The sequence below is a fragment of the Dermacentor albipictus genome, chromosome 3 (genome assembly GCF_038994185.2).
Source record: "Dermacentor albipictus isolate Rhodes 1998 colony chromosome 3, USDA_Dalb.pri_finalv2, whole genome shotgun sequence".
Taxonomy (NCBI): domain Eukaryota; kingdom Metazoa; phylum Arthropoda; class Arachnida; order Ixodida; family Ixodidae; genus Dermacentor; species Dermacentor albipictus.
In genome coordinates this window covers 190,663,820-190,685,146 of record NC_091823.1, presented here as the reverse complement: position 1 = coordinate 190,685,146, position 21,327 = coordinate 190,663,820, and the positions used below count along the sequence as shown (strand labels likewise).

General features: G+C 47.6%; 1 protein-coding gene across 6 annotated transcripts in view; it reads right to left on the bottom strand.

Moving 5' to 3' along the window:
- Positions 1 to 21,327, bottom strand: part of LOC135908699 (uncharacterized) — a 195,707-nt gene that overhangs the window by 90,601 nt on the left and 83,779 nt on the right. The window contains exon 3 of one of the 6 annotated variants that reach the window (XM_070536405.1): positions 918 to 1,198. The exons of the other annotated variants lie outside the window; for them this stretch is intronic. Coding sequence (XP_070392506.1) covers positions 1,172 to 1,198 — 27 coding nt within the window. The 3' untranslated portion in view covers positions 918 to 1,171. Of the gene's footprint in view, positions 1 to 917; positions 1,199 to 21,327 lie in introns of those variants that run through there. 6 annotated transcript variants of the gene reach the window in all.

Genomic DNA, 21,327 nt, shown 5'->3' with positions numbered 1-21,327 from the left:
GCTGCTGGTGCTTGTTGTTGGCGCGCTTACGGCGCCGTCGGCGTCTGCGTACGACGTATGGGACTTGAAAGCGCTGCTTACACGTTTTGTCCGCCGTAAGATGCGGGCCTCCACAAAGGGCGCACTTCGGCGAACACTGGTGGTCATCGGGTGGTGAGCTTAGTCCGCAGCCCCGGCAATCCTCATTGGTGGGGTTGGGGCAGACGTCCGCGCGATGTCCCAAGCCGCCACACGCGTAGCACACCTCGGTTTGGCGTTTGTAGAGCGAGCAGCGCAGAAGGCTGACGCCGCACATGACATAGTTAGGCACTTTCATGCCGTCGAAGAGGACAACCACTGTGGTGGTGTTCTTAATTCGTCTGACTTCCAGAGCCTTCGGGTTACGATGGTTGACAATCATGCGCTGGAGTTGGGCCTCGCTGATGTCTGCGTCGACCCCTCGTATGACTCCTTTGCAGGTGTTGTCTGGGGCCGCTATGTATGCGGCTACTTTGTAGAGTCCTTCGCTTATGCGGATTTGCTGGATTCCTGCATAAGCGGCGGCGTTCTTCTTCTCCGGGGTGGATACGACGAGAACGTTTTGAGTGAAATTAGGGCAGATTACGTCGCCCTCAGTTTCTGTGGGGGCTAGTGCAGCCGCCATGGCCAAGGCTTGAGCCAGCTTGATTTGGCTTATCTTCTTGACGTCAAGCCCGCCCCTTGGGCGGACAATGATTCGTATGTGCTCCCTAGGTAGTCTGGGGAGCCTCGACGAGGCTGCGAGACGTTGCAACACGCCTTGCGGGGCAGCCGTGCGGCAGCCACCCTTCGAGCCCATGTGAGCTCTCTTGCTCGTTGAAACTGGTGTTTCTTGCAGGGCTTTCTTGTGCTTGCCCAACGCTGTCGTCCAGCCTGGGCTGTTGGCTTCTTGGGGGGAGATTGCCTCTCCTAACACCATTTCTACTTCGGGCATAATGCCCCTCTTCGTCGCGTTAGGCCTAAGCCTACCCGCGCCTAGCGTCGCCGCGGCGTGGTCTACACAAAAAGTTCCACGGCTTCCGCGCAAAGGCCACTCACCAAAGGAAGTCCTCAGAAGAAACCGTGTCGAATGGCGTGCATTTCCGTGGTAGGTGACACAAAAAGCAGACCGAAAATATTTACGAAAGCGGGAGCCGATCTTTCCACGTCCGCACTAGTCGGCGCCTTCTTCTTCTTCCTCCTGTGAAAGACAGTGGACGGAACCATCGATAACATTCCAGAAACTTCTTTTACATGCAGGCGCGTCCTGTGCTGTGCGATAACATTTGTTGGGCGGCGAAACGTGGTCGCCCGATAAAGTTAAGTACGCCTGTCAATATAGCAGGGCGTATAAGCCGTCAATATGATCGCAAATTTTTCCAAAAATTCAAGTGTCGCAAGCACTCCTTACTTGAAAACACCAGCGTGATAACAATAACAATAACCACGATCACCGAACAAACATACACAACTTACGTCTACTAATGAAGGCAGTGCACAAAAGGGTAGTGAATGCATTTTACTCGGCGGTATTTTCACATCACATTTCCTATACCCCTCGCACTACTCCTTCATATTTTAAACATGTCTCCTTCTGTTCGTACTTTATCTGAAAGAAAAACAAATAGCGTGTTCCCTGAGGAAAAGTTGTATTATGCGCACGCCCACTCATTATTTGAACACTCCTATACGGGGTGTCTTTTTGGACGATACAGATTTCTTCTAAAGACGATATAAGTGCAACGAATGCGGTGATTTAATAGAGGACTTTTAAGCAGAGGTGGACATACTCTGCCGCTAATAACTTGAGCTTCAGAAGACTAACGAAAATTCATGAATTACCTTTATTCATTAGTGCCGCGGGGCCAGATGTCTAAATGGCACATTTGGACTCAGATTTCATGCATTACCACATTTTTATTTTTTAGAATCAGACTGAGTTCGGGATATTGCTCATCGTTTTTGAATATTCACCAAGATTTTCACATTACCCGCATATTCTTTTTGGTGTCTACCGCCACACTAAGTCATCAAAGTCATGCATCATGTGTTGGCATCAGCGGTCGCAGCGTGCCTTCGAGCGATATTACGAAACAATAGTGCGCAAAGAAGCAAGTCATCGGGCCTCTTCAGCAAGAGAGACAGTCTCGGATATGCAAGGATTATCGTGGCTGCAAAAAGGAAAGATGCTGTCTAGCGTTTAACGACGTGGACGAGCATAAATGAGAAAGAAGGGACTGGTAGCCCGTAGCTCCGTGCTCTTCCGTAAGGAAAGGTAGCACGCTGTCCCAGTTCTTTTCATCGGACTCGACATACATTGACCGCATGTTAATAAAAGAGAGAGAGAGAGAGAGAGAAATTTATAGAATAAAACACATTTGAGGCCCCGTAGTGGGGCCCCTAGACCAGGGCTCCACTTGCGTGAGCGGCTCGCCGGGCTTGTTTCAGGAGAGCCAGTTGGCAATGCTTATTCTTATCCGCAAGCCGCAGTTCGTAAGGCCATTCCTTTGTGGATGATGCAGAGTTCATGCCTAGCCGAAAACTTGAAACACATAAACGAAACAGCTCTTGGACTGCAGCGAACTGCCTCCCACGATCGCTGATGATGACTCTAGGAGGTCCGTGTCGGAGGATGATGAAACGTAGCAGAAAAAGACACAATTCGGTTGCAGTAGCCGATGGTATAGCAGCTGTTCCACAGTTACTGGGGTCACCAGTAACTGTGGAACCACCAAGCACAGTTAAGAGCACAGGTGATTTATTGGTGCGTCCATTCACTTGATCTGCTCCATCGTTTTTAACACCTCTTTCTCGTCTCTTAGGCCATACCCAACTACTCACTCATGTCTAAGACAAGCGATGGTCCAGAAGAATAAAATTTTGCCACAGTGGTACCCCAGACACCACTCGTTCATGTAGCACACAACTCTTTATGGTCCAATAAATTGTTGCAGTGCAATGCTTGTGGTTTTGTACAACCCCATGAAGGCGATAAAAGATGCATTACCAGGTTGAGTTGTCCCAACTCTGTGGAAAGTTTTTCAAACGTGAGCCTCAAGGGGCAAGTAATTAGTCTTAGTGGAGAGGAACGGTTGATCTCCTTGACGAAAAGCTAATGGAAGAACATTGTCGGCACATGGATAATTTTCGAGGATCAAAAGTTAGTCTTTTTGGCAACATTGGAAGGAGAATTTCTTGGTATGTTCGGGAGTTTTAGAAGGATAATCTTTTAGACTGTTTGGGAACATGTATTAGTCCCTTCAAGAGTATCTGAGAAGATTAACCCCCGTATTCAGAAATGCAACTTAAGTTGAAGCCCATGCTTGACTTGATCTGAGTGACGCCTATCGAGAACGCGCCGAAGGAAACGCAGTGAGCGTCTTTGGGCACGTTAACGCCAGGCGTCATCTAAATCAAGTCAAGCATGGGCTTCGACTTAAGTTGCATTTCTGCATACGGGGGTAAGTGTTTACCTTTTTGGAAGCCTCAATTGGTCACTGGGGGAGTAGCATGAAGAATAGACTATTAGACCATTTAGGCGCATTCGTTAGTGTCTTCGGGAGCATCTAAAGACGTTAACTGTCACTTCTTTTGGGAGCATCCGTTGGCCTCTCTGGAAGTAATAGTGTCACAGCCTAGTAGGAGACGGGAAAGCCGGTGTAGGGGACATATGAAAGCACTTTATCAGAGCAGTCAACGCGACGTCGTTGTCGTCTCTGTTTTTCTACTCGCGCTATACTTCAGCGTCGTTTTCATCGCCTGGTACATACCCTGCGGCGACCATATAGAATGTGACATGTGCCCCTCCTTCGGAAAAAAGGCACCGTCCCGATGCACCAACCACCGAAATGTGTGCACAGACGGTGCAAAGTTCAGGTCATAAGGAAAAGTATGGCTTCATGCGAAGCACGTGCACAACCTCGGGCAGATGCCGCCGACATTTGGAACAGTTATGACTGCCGAGGACAACTTCATAATTCACATCGCTGATGCGGCGCAGAACTGTGTACGGGCCGAAGTATCTTCGCGGGAGCTTCTGAGACAGCCCCCACCGATGAACCGGAGTCCAGACCCACACCTGGTCACCGACATTGTATGTGACGGGTCTGTGCCGAAGATTGTAGTGTCGGGCATCGCATTCTTGTTATTCTTCGATTCGCAAACGCGCAAGCTGCCTGGCTTCCTCTGCGCGTTGCATAAACTCCTCGGCACCAGTCTCGTCGTCACCGCACTCGTGTGGCAGCATTGCGTCCAACATTGTTGTTACTTCCCGGCCGTAAACGAGTTTGAAAGGCGTAACGCGTGTTGTCTCTTGGCGAGCCATGTTATACGCAAGCGTAACATATGGTAAAATCTCGTCCCAGTTCTTGTGGTCGACGTCGATCTACATACTCATCATGTCTGCCAGAGCCTTGTTGAAACGTTCTATCAGCCCATTGGTTTCGGGATGATAAGCCGTGGTCTTTCGGTGAGTGGTACCACTTAGTCGCAGAACGGTATCCAGAAGCACAGCCACGAACGCAGATCATCTGTCTGTTATGACCACTGCGGGAGCGCCATTCCTTAGGACGACGGATTCGATCAAAAAACTTGCCACTTCGGCTGCTGTTCCACGTTGGATAGCAGCTGTTTCGGCGTATCGAGTAAGGTAATCTGTGACGACGATTATTCATCTATTTCTGGCAGTAGGCAGTGGGAAGAAACCTAAACGGTCCATGCCAATTTACTCGAACGGCGCTTGTGGTATCTGAACAGGATGCAGCAGTCCAGCTGGCTTGCCGGGTAGGGCATTGCGGCGCTGGCAGCCCAGGCATGTCTCTATGTAACGTTTCACCATCGACGCAAGTCTCGGCCAATAGTACTTTAGCCTAATTCTTGCCAATGTGCGGATGTAGCCCAAGTGACCAGCGGTCGGCTCGTTGTGACAAGCGTGTACAACTTCGTCGCGAAGAGATGCGGGAATGACGAGTAGGTAGCTGCTGCCACTAGGTGAAACGTTCTTTTCATAGAGAACGCCGTGGCGCAAGCAAAACGAAGGCAGCCCTCTCGCGAATAACCTCGACACGCTGCTTGTTTTTCCTCTCTGAGTAATCGAAAAAAAGAACCAATTCTGCGTCCTCGCGTTGGTTGCGTAAAACGGCGGCAGTATTTAGCACGCCTAGAAAGGCCGCGTCGTCATTGTCATGGACTGCAGTATCAACAGCAGACCGAGAGAAGCAGTCAGCGTCGCTGTGTCGTTTCCCCGATTTGTATACAACCTTGAAGTCGAACTCTTGGAGCCGAATACTCCAGCGCGCAAGTCGACCAGCTGGATCTTTTAAATTAGTCAGCCAGCAAAGTGCATAATGATCACTGACAACGGTGAAACACCGACCATACAAATATGGCCGAAATTTCAGGACGGCCCATACCATTGCGTGACATTCTTTTTCTGTAGTGGAGTAGTTAGCCTCTGTCCTTGATAGCATCCTGCTGGCGTAAGCAATCACACTTTCGGTGCCGTCCTGCCACTGTACAAGCACTGCGCCAAGGCCGACATTACTAGCGTCGGTATGAAGAATCGTAGGGGCGTCTTCATCAAAGTGTGCAAGCACGGGAGGCGTCTGCAGCCGTTTCCGTGGGTCGTAAAATGCCCATTACTGGCCTTCACACCACACAAAGAGGACATCTCTGGTGAGATGTGTTAATGGTCATGCGATGCGCGAAAATTCCGCAATAAACCGTCGGTAGCTGCGCAAAGGCCCAGAAAACGTCGCATGGCCTTTTATCTGATGGCATTGGGAAAGTAGCAACGGCAGAGATTTTACCAGCGCCAGGTCGGGCACCTTCGCGACTAACAACGTGACCGAGAAATTGAAGTTCTTCAAAGTCGAAATGGCACTTTTCCGGTGTTAAAGTTAGACCAGCTGAGCGTATTGCTTCAAAGACCGGCTTTAGTATCCGTAAGTGTTCCTCGAACGTGATGGGGAAAACAATCACGTCGTCGAGATACACCAGACATGTTTGCCATTTGAGGCCTGTGAGTACCATGTCCATTAGTCGTTGAAATGTCGCTGGCGCAGAACATAAACTGAAGGGGAGCACCTGAAATTCACAAAGTCCGTCGGGAGTGACTAAAGCGGTCTTCTTAAGGTCTCTCTCATCAACTTCTATGAATGAGTGAATGAATGTTTATTTCATCTTGAATACACTTTCAAGAAAGGTGCAGGGGCAAAAGGCGCACAGCGCCTGACAGGGGCCCCTGTACCCCCAATATAAGCTTTTATTATACATTATTTAGTGGTAGTTCATTGGCAGTGAGCGGACACACACAACGTTACATATTTTAACACATTAAGCACGAGTTTACACAAACTGAGAACAGAAATAACATAAATTTTTGGGTTACAGTTTGTTTACTAATATAGATAATATAGATAATAATATATAGTTCACAGTCAATAACGTAAATGGTATACAGGTAAATTTCCATAGTACACTAAAGTGCAGCATATAACCATGAACATGTACGTATCCACGCAAAACAAAAAAACAGGAAAAAAAGCGGGTTATAATATATTTATGTAGCAATAATCACTCTCTCAAACACTGAGTTAGTAAAAATTCCTTCACATGGTTTTTGAAGGCGTTTCTTGTCATACTGAAATCAATGTTATCTTCTAGCTTATTTAGGATTGTTAGTACTTGATATCTGGTTGTTTGTTTACCATACTTGGTCCTTGTGTTTAGGGTCCGTCTTCTTTTTAGTCTCATATCGTAAGGAGCTTCATTAATGTTTTCGTGTATGTAGAGTGCATTTTTATTTATATACAGCAGTAGTTTAAAATCGTAAATGTCGTTAGCTTTAAGCATGCGATATTTAAAAAATAATGGTAATGTGCTTAGTTCATGACATGGTCCCTGATAGTTTTCGTAAATGCGCAATATTTTCTTTTGTAGAATAATGAGCCTGTTGTAGTTAGCTTTTGTTGTGGTACCCCATACCAATATGCCGTAAGATAATCTGGAGTAGAACAGTGAAGTATATAGATTTTGTTTCAGCCAAATAGGTATTAAGTGTGCAATTTTATACAAGCATCCAACAGATCGGGAGCGTTCGGTAGCTAAATTATTAATGTGTACATTCCATGAAACGTGCTCTTGGAACCAAACACCAAGAAACTTTTGCTCTTTAACCCTGCTTATCTGTTGCCCTTCAAAAGTTAAAACTATTTCTCTACTTAGTGGTTTGTTAAGTGCACGAAATATTATGTACTTTGTTTTTGTTGTGTTAAGCTGCAGCCTATTTTCCCGGAGCCAGGCCGCGAGGGATGCAAGGTAAGTGTTGGCCCTTCTTTCTAAATCTGTTAAATCTGTGGAATTAAAAAAGATATTAGTATCATCGGCATACATAATAGGTTCAGGAGAGTTGGGTATAGTTACAATGCCATTAATATAAACAAGAAATATAAACGGTCCTAATATTGACCCCTGTGGAACGCCTTGTGTTAACTTTAGTTGTGATGATGTGGCGTCTTTTATTTGCACGATCTGATAGCGGTCACTTAAGTAGTTTTTAACGAGCTCTAATACAACTCCCCGCACACCATATCTAGACAGTTTGTGCAGTAGGATATCGTATTTTATTGAATCAAATGCTTTCTTTAAGTCGAGAAATAAACCAAGTGTTAACTTTTTACTGTCAATGTTAGTAAGTATGCTATCTTTAATATAGCACAACGCTTCTTCGGTTGAACTATTTTTTTGAAATCCATATTGGCTACTAGACAAGATTTTGTGTTTGTCAAAAAAAGAAATTAGCCGTTGGTTAATCACACTTTCAAAGATTTTGGACAAAATGGGGAGCACCGATATCGGTCGGTAATTTGATAAATTATTTCTATCACGTCCTTTAAATATAGCTCTTACTCGTGCTACCTTATGTTAATGTGGGAAAACACCGGTTGTTAGCATGAGATTAATAATGTGAGCAATTGTCCCCGAAACAAAGTGAGGTATTTGTTTTAATTCTTTGGAGCCAATGTCGTCAATTCCAGGGGCGATGTTACTTTTCAGCAGCCTTATGGACGCTTCCACTTCGGTAGGAGATGTTGGTTGCATGAATATTGTTTGTTCTAACATGGGTATAGCTGTAATATTAGTCTCACAATCAGTGGCATTAGGCTCTTCATAACATCCTGCATTTATGAAGTGGGCATTCATTAGATTAGCCAGATCCTGACCCAAGTAGTTCTACCATTTATAGTCATTTCCTTTATATCACCAAACTGTTTTTTTCTATTTGTTAATGCATTTACCATTTCCCACACCTTCTTAGGGTTGTCATAAATGTTCTCAAATTTTGCTGTGTAGTCATTATTTTTGGCTTTTCTTAAATCATTGTTCAGAGAATTTCGGATTTTTTTGTATCTACGAAACACTTCAGGATCCCGGCAGCCAAGGAATTCGTGGTATAATTTATTCTTATCCTTTATACGTTGATATAGAGTTTTTGTTTATCCAAGGTTTTCTGTATTTTTTATTTCTACGCACCACGATTCTCTTGAATGGAAATGCTTTATCAAAACAGCTATAGACCATGTGAAAAAACATATCATATGCAATGTCGACATCGCTTTGCTCTAATATAACGCTCCAGTCCTGCTCTTGAACTAGGTTAACGAATGCCTCGCGTGAGCTATCACTGAAGTTTCGTAGAAATGATACCTGCTCATCAGCCTCATTTTTATATCGAGTAGTTAGAAGAAAGAGTGGCAGATGATCGCTAATATCGGAAGAAAAAACACCCGGTTTTATATAATCTGCACTGAGGTTTGTCATACAGACATCCAATAACGTAGCACTGTGTGTTGTGATTCTAGTGGGTATATCTATATAATTTTGACAGGCATACGTTGACAACCGGGTCCTAAATTCTCTAGAGTACGGGTCTGAGGATTTCAGGTCAATATTTATGTCGCCCATAATGACAAATGTGCCCCTATTAAAAGCATTGTCACATAACAGTGTCTCAAAGAAATGAAGAAAATTTTCTTTTTTTCCTAACGGTGGCCTATAGACAACTACTGTTAGTATCTTGCCAACTATTCTATTTACCAGTAGCCGCTTTTCAAGTCCATCGACGAAAAGTAACGTGTGTTTCGTAACATGTTAAGTGAATCGTCGATACGCGGTAGCGGATAAACGTCGTTCTTCGTGATCTCGCTGAGTTTTTCATAGTCGACGCAGAAGCGCAGGCCACCGACCTTCTGTTTCATCAAGGCGATGCCCATGGACTCTTTGATGGCCGAATAACCCCGTCCTCAAGCACCGTTTTCACTTGTGTTTGTATTTCCCCGCGCTTTTTCGGTGCTAGACGATAAGGATTCTGCCGAATTGGTCTGGTGACGGGTTTAGTGACAATACGGTGCTTAGTGAGTGGCGTCTGGCAAACTCGTGACGTGGATGAGCAGCTCATCGATGAGCTCATGAAGGCTGTTGCGTTCGACGGGCGATAAGGTGGGACTGATATCAACCACAGGGGCAGATAGCCACGGTAGACGTCGCGTGCTCCACTGAGAGGCAGTCCTGTATTGAGGTAAATTCGTCGAAGTAAGCAACAGCCATGCCTTTAACAATGGTTCGACGTTCCCTGGTAAAACTTGTCAGCAGGAGCTCAGCACGTCCGTCGTGTACAATAATTACGGCCCTGGCGATGGAAACGCCTTGATTCAGTACCATTGCGTCGATGTGTTCAGCGACGCCAGTCCCGGTGTTCAAGTTGTCGCAGGTAACAGGTGCGAGGGAACAGCATCGCGGCGGAAGCGTGATGTCGTCGCCGGCGATACGTAAGCGGGGTTGCTGGTGTTCCGCGGGGTCGAGGTCGTCTGAGCTCGCAGAAAATGTGACGACGAGGTCACGGACATTAATCACTGCACCGTACTCTCTCAATAAATCCATCCCCAATATCAGTTCCTTACAACACTCAAAAAGAATGATGAATGCGGTGATGTAGGTTGCAGCGGTGGTTACTACGCTGGTTGTGCATTTTCCAATCGGCGTCATCAACTGGCCGCTGGCAGTTCTGATGCTGGACCCGGTCCACGGCGTCTTCACTTTTCTCAGCCTGTCGTTGAGCTTTTGACTTATTATCGAAAAATTGGAACCAAAATGAGAGCGGCCCCTCGGTGGCCGTCAATGCAAACGACAAGATCGGCGCTGGCGGCGTTGGTTACAGGAGGTGTGGTTGCAGTCATCGGTCTTTTAGAGTCGCCAGTCGTCGGTCAAGGGGGCTCTTCGAAAGCTAGACGGTTTGCGACCTCACCTCCGGAGGTCGCTGCCTCTAGTTTCCCCGGCACTGCTATAGGAGACCTGCCCCCAGTGGCGTCAGAAAAATCGCGACGGGTCGGTGGAGGGTATTGAGCCGGAGAAGGGGAACGCGATCGAGGCGTCGCTACACCTTCCGGCCGACAGCTTGTAGAATTTTCGTCGCAGGTACGTGCAGCATCAAACACAGGGTAATTGCATTTGGGAAACCTTGGATACCCAGCTGCGCGGTAGTGGCACGCGCTGTAAACTTGTCCTGCTTCGCCGCAATGAAAGCACAGTGGCCGGCGGTCAGCGGTGGGCCACAAATCGGTCTTTCGAAGCGGGTAGCCGGCAGGGGATTTGCCGTGAGACCGAGGCGCAGCGATCGGCTGGTGGCGATACGGCATAGCTGGCGGTGACTGTGACTGTCAAAAATAGGGCGTCGGGGGCGGTGGTGATGGCTGCGTCGTAGTGGTTGACGGTGTCAGCAGCATCGAAGTAGTGGGAAGTGGACGACAGACAGCTTCCGCGTAGGTTAATTATCGCGGCATCGCCTGCCAGTCGTGCGACGAAAAAAGCCTGTCGAGCTTCCTCCCGAACGAAATCAGCGGCAGAAGCCACCGCTGGTGCCATAGGTGAAATCCCGAGCTACCGGATCTCCTCTCGCACAATCTCTCGGATAACTTCACGCTTAGATGTACCGCAGCTCTCGGGTAGATTTGACGCATTCACCAATGAGTTCTTGCGGTCATATTGGCGGTACCGTCGCTGTAGTGCCCGTTCTATAGCACCAGCCTCCTTGGTGAATTCGGCCACTGTCATTGGTGGGTTCCTCACGACTCCGGCAAGCAGTTCCTCCTTCACTCCGTGCAAAAGATGGCGTAACTTCTTTTCTTCGGCCATCTTGGGGTCTGCTCTGCGGAAAAGGTGGGCCATATTTTCTGCAAACATGGCAACGATCTCATTTGGTTTTTGAATACGTGATTCAAGCAGGCGCTGCGCGTTGTCTCTTCTGTCACTACTAGTGAATATGTTTAGCAGCTGGGTGGGGAAGGCATCTCATGTGGTCAAACTTCTCTCGCGGTTCTCAAACCACGTGTGCGCGCTGTCTTAAAGCACAAAATAGACATTAGCCAGCTTTTGCTGGGAGCCCCAGTCATTATAAGTGGCAGCATGCTCAAATTGGTCCGGCTAATCTTGGACATCTTTATATCGTCACTATGGAAACTTTCTGAGATCTTATGAATCTGCAGCGTCACCTGCGATGGAGTTGCAGTAGCCATGGTGGAAGTAGGTAGACGCATTCCTGCAGGGTCCCGCAAAGGGTTGAACTGGGGCGTCAAGCCAAGCAGGCGGCGACTGTACCGGTGAACAGGAGCCTCGACGAACGAAGGTGATTCCGCGTTCGACAGATGTCTCCGCGAAGGGGTGCCGAGAATCATGCAATCCTACCCAGCACCTCCATCAGTGTCACAGCCTTGTAGCAGAGGGGAAAGCCGGTGTAGTGGACGTATAAAAGCACTTGATCAGACCAGTCAACGCGGCGTCGTTGTCGTCTCTGTTTTTCTACTCGCACGCTACTTCAGCGTCATTTTCATCGCCTGGCACTACCCGCGGTGACCATATAGGATGTGGCAATATGAAAGAAGAACTGTTAGTCCCTTCGGGTACATCCGTTAGCCCCTTCGGGAGTAACCTAAAAGAGAAACTATAAGTTCTTCAGGTGCATCCGTTATTCCCTTTGGAAGTAACTGAAAGCATTAACTGTTGGTCGTTTCGGGAGTATTTGGAAGGTTAAACTCTTAGTCCCATGAGGACTAATAATAGGCAACTAACAGCTCATCCCGTGTCACTTAGTCCCCAGAACGACTAACGGTTGTGGCAAATCAGTTTGTCCCCAAAAGGACTCATCTCCCTACCGCCTTTAGCCCTTTTTTTTTCTAAGAGTGTATTGTTACGAGGATGTTGGGAGTATAGGCAGGCTGTATTTACAACATATCTACAAGCAGAATCAATGTGGCTAAGATGGCTAACCAGCAACAAGCAGCAGCCAGCGTCTCGCGATCTTCTTCCTTTCTCTTCTTTTATCCTTCCATAACATGACCCCCGAGTGTTGAAGTGCCGTCTCAGCGCATGTCACGCGAAGAACTACGAGCGAGGTGTGGCTTCAGCCACGACACGCCCACGATGTCAACAGGTTTCGGACTTAAGGACGGATCAAACTGTGACGGCGAGATCTCCTAAATGAAGTCGTTCACTTGACTTAGGATTTTATAAGGCCCTGTGTAGCGAGAGAGAAGCTTCTGGGAGATGCGGACCCGACGACACGGTGACCAAAGGAGCACACAAGCGCCTGGGGTGAACTTCATCTCACGATAGCACCGGTCGTAACGCTCATTTTGAATATGCTGCGAGTTTATTAAACGAGATTGGACGACTTGATGCGCCATGTGAACGCGATCGACGACCGCACGAGCGCACTCAGTTGCAACGTGGCACAGAAGGTAGGATGGTCTCAAGCGACAATGTAAGGTCACCATCATACAAAAGATAAAAGGATGAACACCCTGCAGTGTCATTTTCGGACCAGTTATACGCGAATGTCACGTAGGCCAGCATGGCGTCCTAGTGGTGGTGATCGTTGCAGACGTATTTCGGCATCATCTCTGTGAGTGTTTGGTTGAGACGTTCCGCTAGACTGTTCGTTTGCCGGTAGTTGGTGGTGGACAGCTTGTCCGCAGGGGCACAAGTGCGGAGGAAGTCTTCGACAACTCGAGACAAGAACGAGCGGCCAGAGTCTGTAAGTAACTGTCGAGGTGCACAGTGGTAGAGAATGACGTCGTGGAGGAGAACACGGCGACGTCAGTTGCGCAACTAGTCGGCCTTTGTTATCGCGTAGCGTGTTGCGTAATTAGTAGCGACGACGATCCACGTATTTCCTCTAGTCGTCGTCGGAAAAGGCCGAAGCAGGTCAAGGCCTACGCGAAAGAAAGCTTCAGAGGGAACATCGATTGTATAGAGTCGTTTGAAAGGTAGCAGTGGAGCTTTCTTCCGGCGCTCACACAATTCTCAAGTTGCAACATAACGACCCACAGGGCGGTAGAGACTCGACCAGAAGAACCGGCGTCGTACGCGGTCGTATGTACGCAAAACTCTAAGGTGTCCTGCCGTTGGTGCATCGTGGAGTTCTTCGAGAACGACGGATCGCAGATGACGAGAAAGGACAAGGAGCAACTCAGGGCCGTCAGGGTTGATACTGCGGCGGTAGAGGATGCCGTCGTGCTGCATGAACATGCGGCACGCGCTGTCGATGCTACCAGATTGCACTCCGGCGATGATGGGCTGGAAGGATTCGTCGCATTGTTGTTCAGCGCGCATGTAAATCATGTCAGTAAAAGCCATCACGCAGGTCACAGGATCATGCGAAGCAGAATCAGAAGGATCTACTGGGTGACGAGATAGGCAGTCAGCGTCGTTGAGCAGACGTCCAGACTTGCAGTTGACACTAAATGAAAACTCCTGGAGCCGCAAAGCCCAGCGACTAAACCGTCCTGCTGGGTCCCGGAGAGAAGACAGCCAGCAGAGGGCGTGGTGATCTGTAATGATCGACAATGTGCGGCCGCACAAATATGACCAGAACATGGCGATAGCCCAAACTAAAGTCAACCAATCCCACTCGGTGATGGAGTAATTTCTCTCGGGATGTGACAGCAGGCGGCTGGCGTAATCGATCACGCACTCGGTACCATTGTGCTGTTGTGCGAGGAGAGCGCCGATGTCGTGGCTGCTTGTGTCAGAGTGGACTTCGTTCGGTGCAGATGGCTCAAAGGGGGGAAGTATGGGAGGGGTGGTTAGAAACCCAGTGTGAGCGGCGAACGCATGAGCTTGCTCACGGCCCCATGAGAACGGTGTGTTCTTCTTAAGGTCTCTCAAAGGCCGAGCAGTGTAGGCGTAGTTTCTGACGAAGCGACGAAAGTGAGAACATAGGAAGACGAAGCAGCGCATGTCAGAAGCAGAACGTGGCACAGGGAAACTGCGAACGGCGCGAACGTTTTCCGGATCTGGTTGCACACCAGATGCGTCAACAGGTGTCCCAACACTCTAATCTGATGGTACCCGAATTGACATTTCGTGGAGTTCAAATGGAGGCTGGCTTTTCGGAAGACGGAAAGAATGGCAATGAGTCGGGTAAGGTGGCCGCCGAACCTGAGGAAAAAACAATAACGTCTTCAAGGTAACAAAGACAGGTGGTCCATTTGTAGCCTCACAGAAGAGAGCCCATCATATGTTTAAATGTCGCAGGAGCATTGTATAGGCCAAATGGCATGACTTTAAACTTATATGAAACATCCGGCGTGATGAAGACCGTCTTTTCGCGGTCCATTTCATCAACTGAAATCTGCCAGCAGTCGGACCGAAGATTGATGGACGGAAAGTATTTAGCTCCGTGCAGGCACTCCAAGGTGTCATCGATGTCTGGTAGTTGGTAGACGTCTCTTCGGGTGGTCTTGCTCAAATGGCGATAATCGACACAAGAACGCCAGGTACCAGCTTTTTTTCCACAAGGATGACAGGTGAAGCCCAAGGGCTGGCTGATTGTTCGGTGACCTCTTTGCGTAGCATTTTGTCAACTTCTGATTGGATGACACGACGTCCAGCATGCGATACACGATAGGGACGCCGACGAATTGGAATCGTGTCTCCAGTGTTGATCCGGTGGTGAACAACATATGATTGTCCTAAAGACTTGTCGCCGAAATCAAAGATGTCAAGGTGCGATTCGAGGAGGAGATGTATGTCCGTGGCCTGTGCAGATGTCAGATGAGGTGCAATCATCTTTGCGAAGTCATCCGTTAGGGAACCAGAGCTGTGAGCTGCAATTGGTTCTCAGACGCCGCTCTCGGAATTCAGACTTTCAATCTCAAATTCGGAAGTATTCGAAACTTTGGTCAGGAACATGTCGACCGGAAGCACTTGAGGGCATAGGCTGGAATTCAGAAGCGGAAGAACAACGTCGTTATTAGTAATGAAATGCTCCTTCAACATACAGCTTTGATCGAGTGGCGCAACCCTCCCCATGAGGATGGGCTCAAATTAAGTCACCTGTCCATAAGCTGATGGGACGCCAGACCCGGGCCCTGCTGCCGGTAGCAAAAACCAACTTGGAACTCCAGACAGTGCCCAGCCGCATAGTGTATGAATGGCTTCATGACATACGTCATGTAGCGTGCTACTACGTGCCGCAGCGATTCGAACACAGAAGATGGCAACGACATGCCCGGTACGCTGACAGCGCGCGAGCAGTGGCTCGCGCGCTGTCCGGCTCCAGCTGAATTGAGCTCGAAGTTCGCACTTCTAGCGAGGAAGCCGTCAGCTGGATGAATGGCGAAATTCGGATGGTGGTGGTGCGAACGCACGCGGCGAGTAGGTTTAGCCTGGTCGGGAGGGAACGTGACAGTGGAAGCGGCTAAAGCGTCTAAGTCCAAGTAGACAGGCTTCAGAGGGTTGAAGGAGACCGTATCCTCCCAATCGTTGACGAGCAATAAAAAGTGTTTAGGGGCACATACCCTTCAGATGTTTAGGTACCCCTCAGCATGTACAAGAGAGTGCCAGTCCTGCAATAAACAAAACGCGCTTTGCCACAAAGTCTGGGAACACACAAAGAACGCGTGGACAACGCCTATTCAAGCACCAACAGAAGGCCAGTGGGAGGGCTACTCTGGCAAGCCTATACCTGAGGACCACCTACGGCTGGTGAAAAGGCCTAGTCTGTCAGGACAGGGCCACGGCTGCGTGGAATAGGGCGGCCGCCCACCTTCGGGCATTAGCAGCTTGGACTCCGCAATAAAATTTATTCACTCAGCCTATTAAGTTATTTAGGGTGCTTTCAAGCTTTGCAACATATTTTCCATGATTAAGAGGCGTAGGGCCTGCATTTCATTTAAAAAATACAAATTGTAATAGCTTCGGTTATTCTAGTTCTGTCTGTCAGCTGATTACACTCAGTAGGTCGGGTAAAAAATGAGATTGCTTGAATTTGCAGTCGACTCAAAACCAATGTTCCTTCATTTCCGCGACATGATTTGTCCATAGATCAATAGGCTCTGTAAATGTGGAGTTTCTAATTTGAATACTGCCTCAATTTTACTTACACAGGGCTTTTATTTTTGTGATGACTAAAGCACTCATTATATTGTACTTCATTGCCGATGATATGGTCAGACATTTTACATCAGCTGCCTGTTTAAGGGGACCCTGAAGCGAGTTTGGCGGTTATGTAGAAGTGCAATAAATCGGTAAAGCAGGTTCCCCTAATCATCATGAGACATACTCAAATGCTCTGAGTATAGCGCGTTATTGGTCATTGAATATCGTTGCCCACCATTTCATGCGGTCGATCCTCCAACACCCGAAGACAAAATAAAGGACGCACTGATTGGCCAACTGATACAGCATTATGTACACTATAGCGACAGCGAAACACGCGAATTGACAGAAAGACGTGCCATGTCCCCGTCCCACGGTATTCCCGTGGGTTTCGCTTCCTCTAAACAGTACATAATAAAATAATCCTTTCTTTGCAGAAGAATAGGAGAATATCATACTCTTCCAAGGGCGCAGCTGCTGGTAGCTCGTCTTTTGTTGCGTCGAAACGTTTATAACCGTTACAAAAATTTGGCTGGTATGCTTCATTCAACTGCACAAAGGGTTAAAGTGATAGAGAGTCCGAATGGCTTTATGTGTCATATTATAGCTTTTACAGAAGAAGCAAGACGATAAAAACTCGTGGCCTCGTCTTTTACGTAAGTCGTTTTGCACAATCAGCACAGCGCTGCAGAGAATAACTTACATCATTTGATGTCGTCGACTGATCACATGCTGGACACTTGGTGTGCTCCCAAAATCACAGTTCAATATATATAGCTTAAGCGTTTTCAACTGCACATAGGATTCCCATATCTACTGCCGCTTCTGAACCTTACTTTTTTTCGTTCACAATGTCTCTAATGATTACCTTCTAAGTAGCCAAAACGCGAACACATTTTCTATATTCCCTCTTTCTTGTAGCACAGAACGATTTCTTGGTGAGTGTGAAACACCAACATTCAGCCAGTAGAACCGAAACTTCTCTTTTTAATGAATACTGCTTGCTATATTTAGCTTGAGGTAGAGCAGGAATGAGTATGCAGACGCGTACGCACGCGAAGAGACACTAGCACAAAAAGAAACAGTCGCACAAGCAACACGCAATGTGAAACTAATGTTTCTTCGCACAGCGTTCAAACTAAGCCGTTGGTACTGTGGATAAATCTAGTGCCTCCAACACAAAGCAAAAAGAAAGCTTTCTTTCTACTCAAATTTGCAAAAGGGTTCATTCCAGCAACGAATGTGATCCGCTCGTGTGGCTATACCGTTGAATTCACTGATCTCATGTTGTTTAGTTATTGTGTTCGAACTAAAGGATAAACAGAACTGCGTAAAACAACTTGTGCAGCTCCTACAGCATGAGGAGCGCAGGATGAGTAGGAACACGAGAGCTCTATGAACTTTTTGTTTTGCTACTCTACAGTGCTTCTCCAACATCTCAACTCCGAGAATGAGCTTACTGCGGACTAAAGAAACTTGTGATCCTTTTACTAGCTCCAACACACGCCTATGCACCTCACTTCTGTCAGCGAGCAGACGCCAAGCGCCAGGTTCTGCGGTATTTCACGAACACGTCTCAACTTCTTGCAGTTCCTCGACTAAATTTTCATACGATATTGCAACGCACAGTTTCCAAAGAAGGGCAGGCGTTTTCACGAAACGGGATCGTCTGGCGGTTCCGTCAATGCTTTCAGCTCCACGAAGAGAAGTGTGAAACGCAACCTTGCTAGCAGCTCTGCTGGAGTGTATCCTTCGTAAGCGCCAGAAAAGTGCCGCCTTAAAAAATACGCAGGGTGTGTTTGAGCAGATGTGAACAAGGTTTCGCCCAAAGGAAAATCAGCATTTTGCTTAGCCGACATTCCACCAACGGCCTATTCAAATCTGGTTTCCGCCTCGAACAATCATCCGTAGGCAGTCGCATCAGGGCCTGATGTGCGAGGTAACCTACGCGAAAAAGAACCGAAGGAAATGACTCCGCGTACCATATGCCACGGGCGACGCGAAAGTTCGAACAGCGAAAGCGAGGGCGTCGATGAAGAGAGCGCCGGTCGACGAACGATCGAGCAGACGACCGCAGATGCTCCACGGTCGAAGAAAATTGATGGCTTTTCTCGGGTTCCTAAGTGTCGATGCAGAGAACAAATGTTGAACTTACACATTTACGTCCAAACCAACATAAACGCAAGCAGTTGGTTGACGAGCAGAAGCGCAACAGTAACGAAGAAAAGCTCGCACAGAGCGCATTTTTACGCACAGTAATGCACGGAACTATAGCAGTATAAGAGCGCGCATGCTTGCTAAAACATTTTTCGTGCATGTAAAAGAATAATCGCTTTGGCAGTTACCTCCTCTTTTTTTACTTTCTTTGTGCACTGCAACTAGCACCAGACACAGCGGTCTACGCCTGGATACTACATCTCAAAGCAAAAGGAATTGATCAGCTCAAGCACACATCGGCTTTTTCACAGCGAATCTATTAATGCACAGCGTGGTTGTAACTGCAGCATCCCCATCACCTTTGCTGAAGTAGTGCTATTTTGTGATCATCCGCTTAGTGATCTTGAATTCTCATGGAGCTGACAAATTACAGGAATAGCGTCAGCGCTGGCCATTACTCGGAGAAAGGTGTAAGCACTATTTTGGGGGAATTATTTCGCTTCAGCCAGGTTATCTTATGATTCACTGTTCTAGGTGTCCTTTGATAAAATGTCTTACGTACGTACGGGGGACCAAAAAACTAACAAATATATACAAGGGCTTGCCCAGAATCGCTGCCCGAAATGAAAAGCGAAGTAGAACTGCAAGATGTTTTCCTACAGGTTGCGGCTCCGTTTATCAGGAAAAAGATTCGTTTTGGGGCTGCATAATCGCCAATCGGGCAAGCTTAAGCCGCTGTCAACATATTGCGATATTTAGCTCCTACGTGTCCATATTTTGAACCTTGGTGTTATGGCAGAAACACCTGCTGTAGAACAAAAGCGAAACTGGCCGTAGAAATTTGTTATAGTAAATTACGGAGCTGGGCACTGAATCCTTCCAGTGCATTTCTCCTGGGCTTTCAAGGTACAAAACTTTTATTGAAGGCAAAAGAAAAAAATTTTGGCAGTTGTTAGACTTTCGTACCCGAAAAATGTGAAAACCTGCGGCACATTTGGTAATACATGAAGTTATACGATCGGGACTAGACTTGCAAGGCATAACGAGCCACAATGGACGGTTTGCAAGAATACAGCTTCGCATGCGTGAACACGGCTGTCACTAGCGACCTCTGCACGGTTAGATGAGAAAAGTAGACGAACAATCAACGCAGGGGAGGCGCAAATGTGATCGTTCTCTTTCTGTGATAACGCCGGCTAGTTGTGTCGCATATGGGTGCTCAAATTACTTCAGTGGCAAAGGGAGCATCAGTTTATTTTGCTTTTCGTCAGAGAAGACGTATCCGGTGAGGAGAGCAGCATGGATACGAGCCGTGAGGCGAGTAAATTCTAATGGCTCGGCACGCCAACCGAGCGACTAGTCCAGAATCTGCGGAGCTCGTTTTATCACAGGTAGGTTAAGCGTTGTTCGCACAAGATATTTTGACAAGATGACTGACTTCATCTCACCACAGGCCACCAGTCGGAACTTCAGTAAGCACACCGACTGCGCTAGGCACGCATTTGGGGTGCTTACTGTGCCCCGACTTCGCTAAAGTGTCTAGCGTGTTCACCTACACACGGTGTTTGGCGCACCGGCCCTGCGGAGGCATAGCCGTTGGATAGGACACATGTGGGAGCGACGGCACCACAACGACAATGTCGTTTAGACACGTTTGGATTGCCTTACAGATGCTGCCGCTAATCGCCAGTGCCGTATCAACCAGCAACGACAGTCCACTTCAGCCCGATTCATGGCTTCAAGCAGGCGATGGTGACGTTCTCGGGATGAGCCAATGGAACCTTCCAGGCCATCGACCGGCACCGAGCATATAAGGCACAACCCGTACCTGACCGCCTTCAGTGGGAGCGGCGGCACCACAACGACAATGTCGTTTAGACACGTTTGGATTGCCTTACAGGTTCGTTACTCCTCCTATGTTTGGCCGTTCCGATCAAACTGTTTGTGCCTTGTTGTGCTGCCACTCCCAGTGAAGTGCCGCGATGTTTTGCATGCGCGATGGTCGCACCTGGAACTCCTTTTGGCCGGGGACATAGAAAGCAAGCCGGGTCCTCCTATTGAAGAAATGCTTGAAAAAATCTTGGAAAAACAAACGCTACTAGAAGCACGGCTGACGCACATCGAAGGGAAGCTTGATTTATTTGCCGAGCAAGGTGTGAAGTTGGCAAATATCGAGGCTACTGTTAAAAACTCTTGAAAGCGCTGTTCAGCGTCAACAACAAAAAATACGAGATATTGAAGACAGAGCCTGGCGTAACAATCTGATTGTGTTTGGTGTGAAGGAAAGTGTTAACGAGACGCGAGAAGACTTAGAAGATAAGGTCATCAGGAACATATTTTTCACGCGGCTTGGTGTCAAACCGACGTCTGTCGAAAGAATTCACAGACTTGGTAAAAGAAAAGATGACCGTGATCGACCCGTTATTTTACGCTTGTACGACTACATTGAAAAAACAGCTATCTTCAAAAACTGTAAGAAACTGAAAGGCACGAGGATAAGTATCGCTGACGACTACTCGTACGAAACGCTTCAAAAAAGAAAGTTGCTCTGGCAGTCGGCTAAAACTGATAAAATGAAGGATCTAAGGTAAGGCTTGTTCATGACAAGCTTTTCATTAACGACATCCTCTATACATGAGACGCCCAGTCTAACTGTAGGGTGAGGATGCGCAGTAGCGCCGAAGCCGGCCCCCGTGGCCAAGACTGACAAAGAAATGAGCATGAACTCAGGCTGATAAA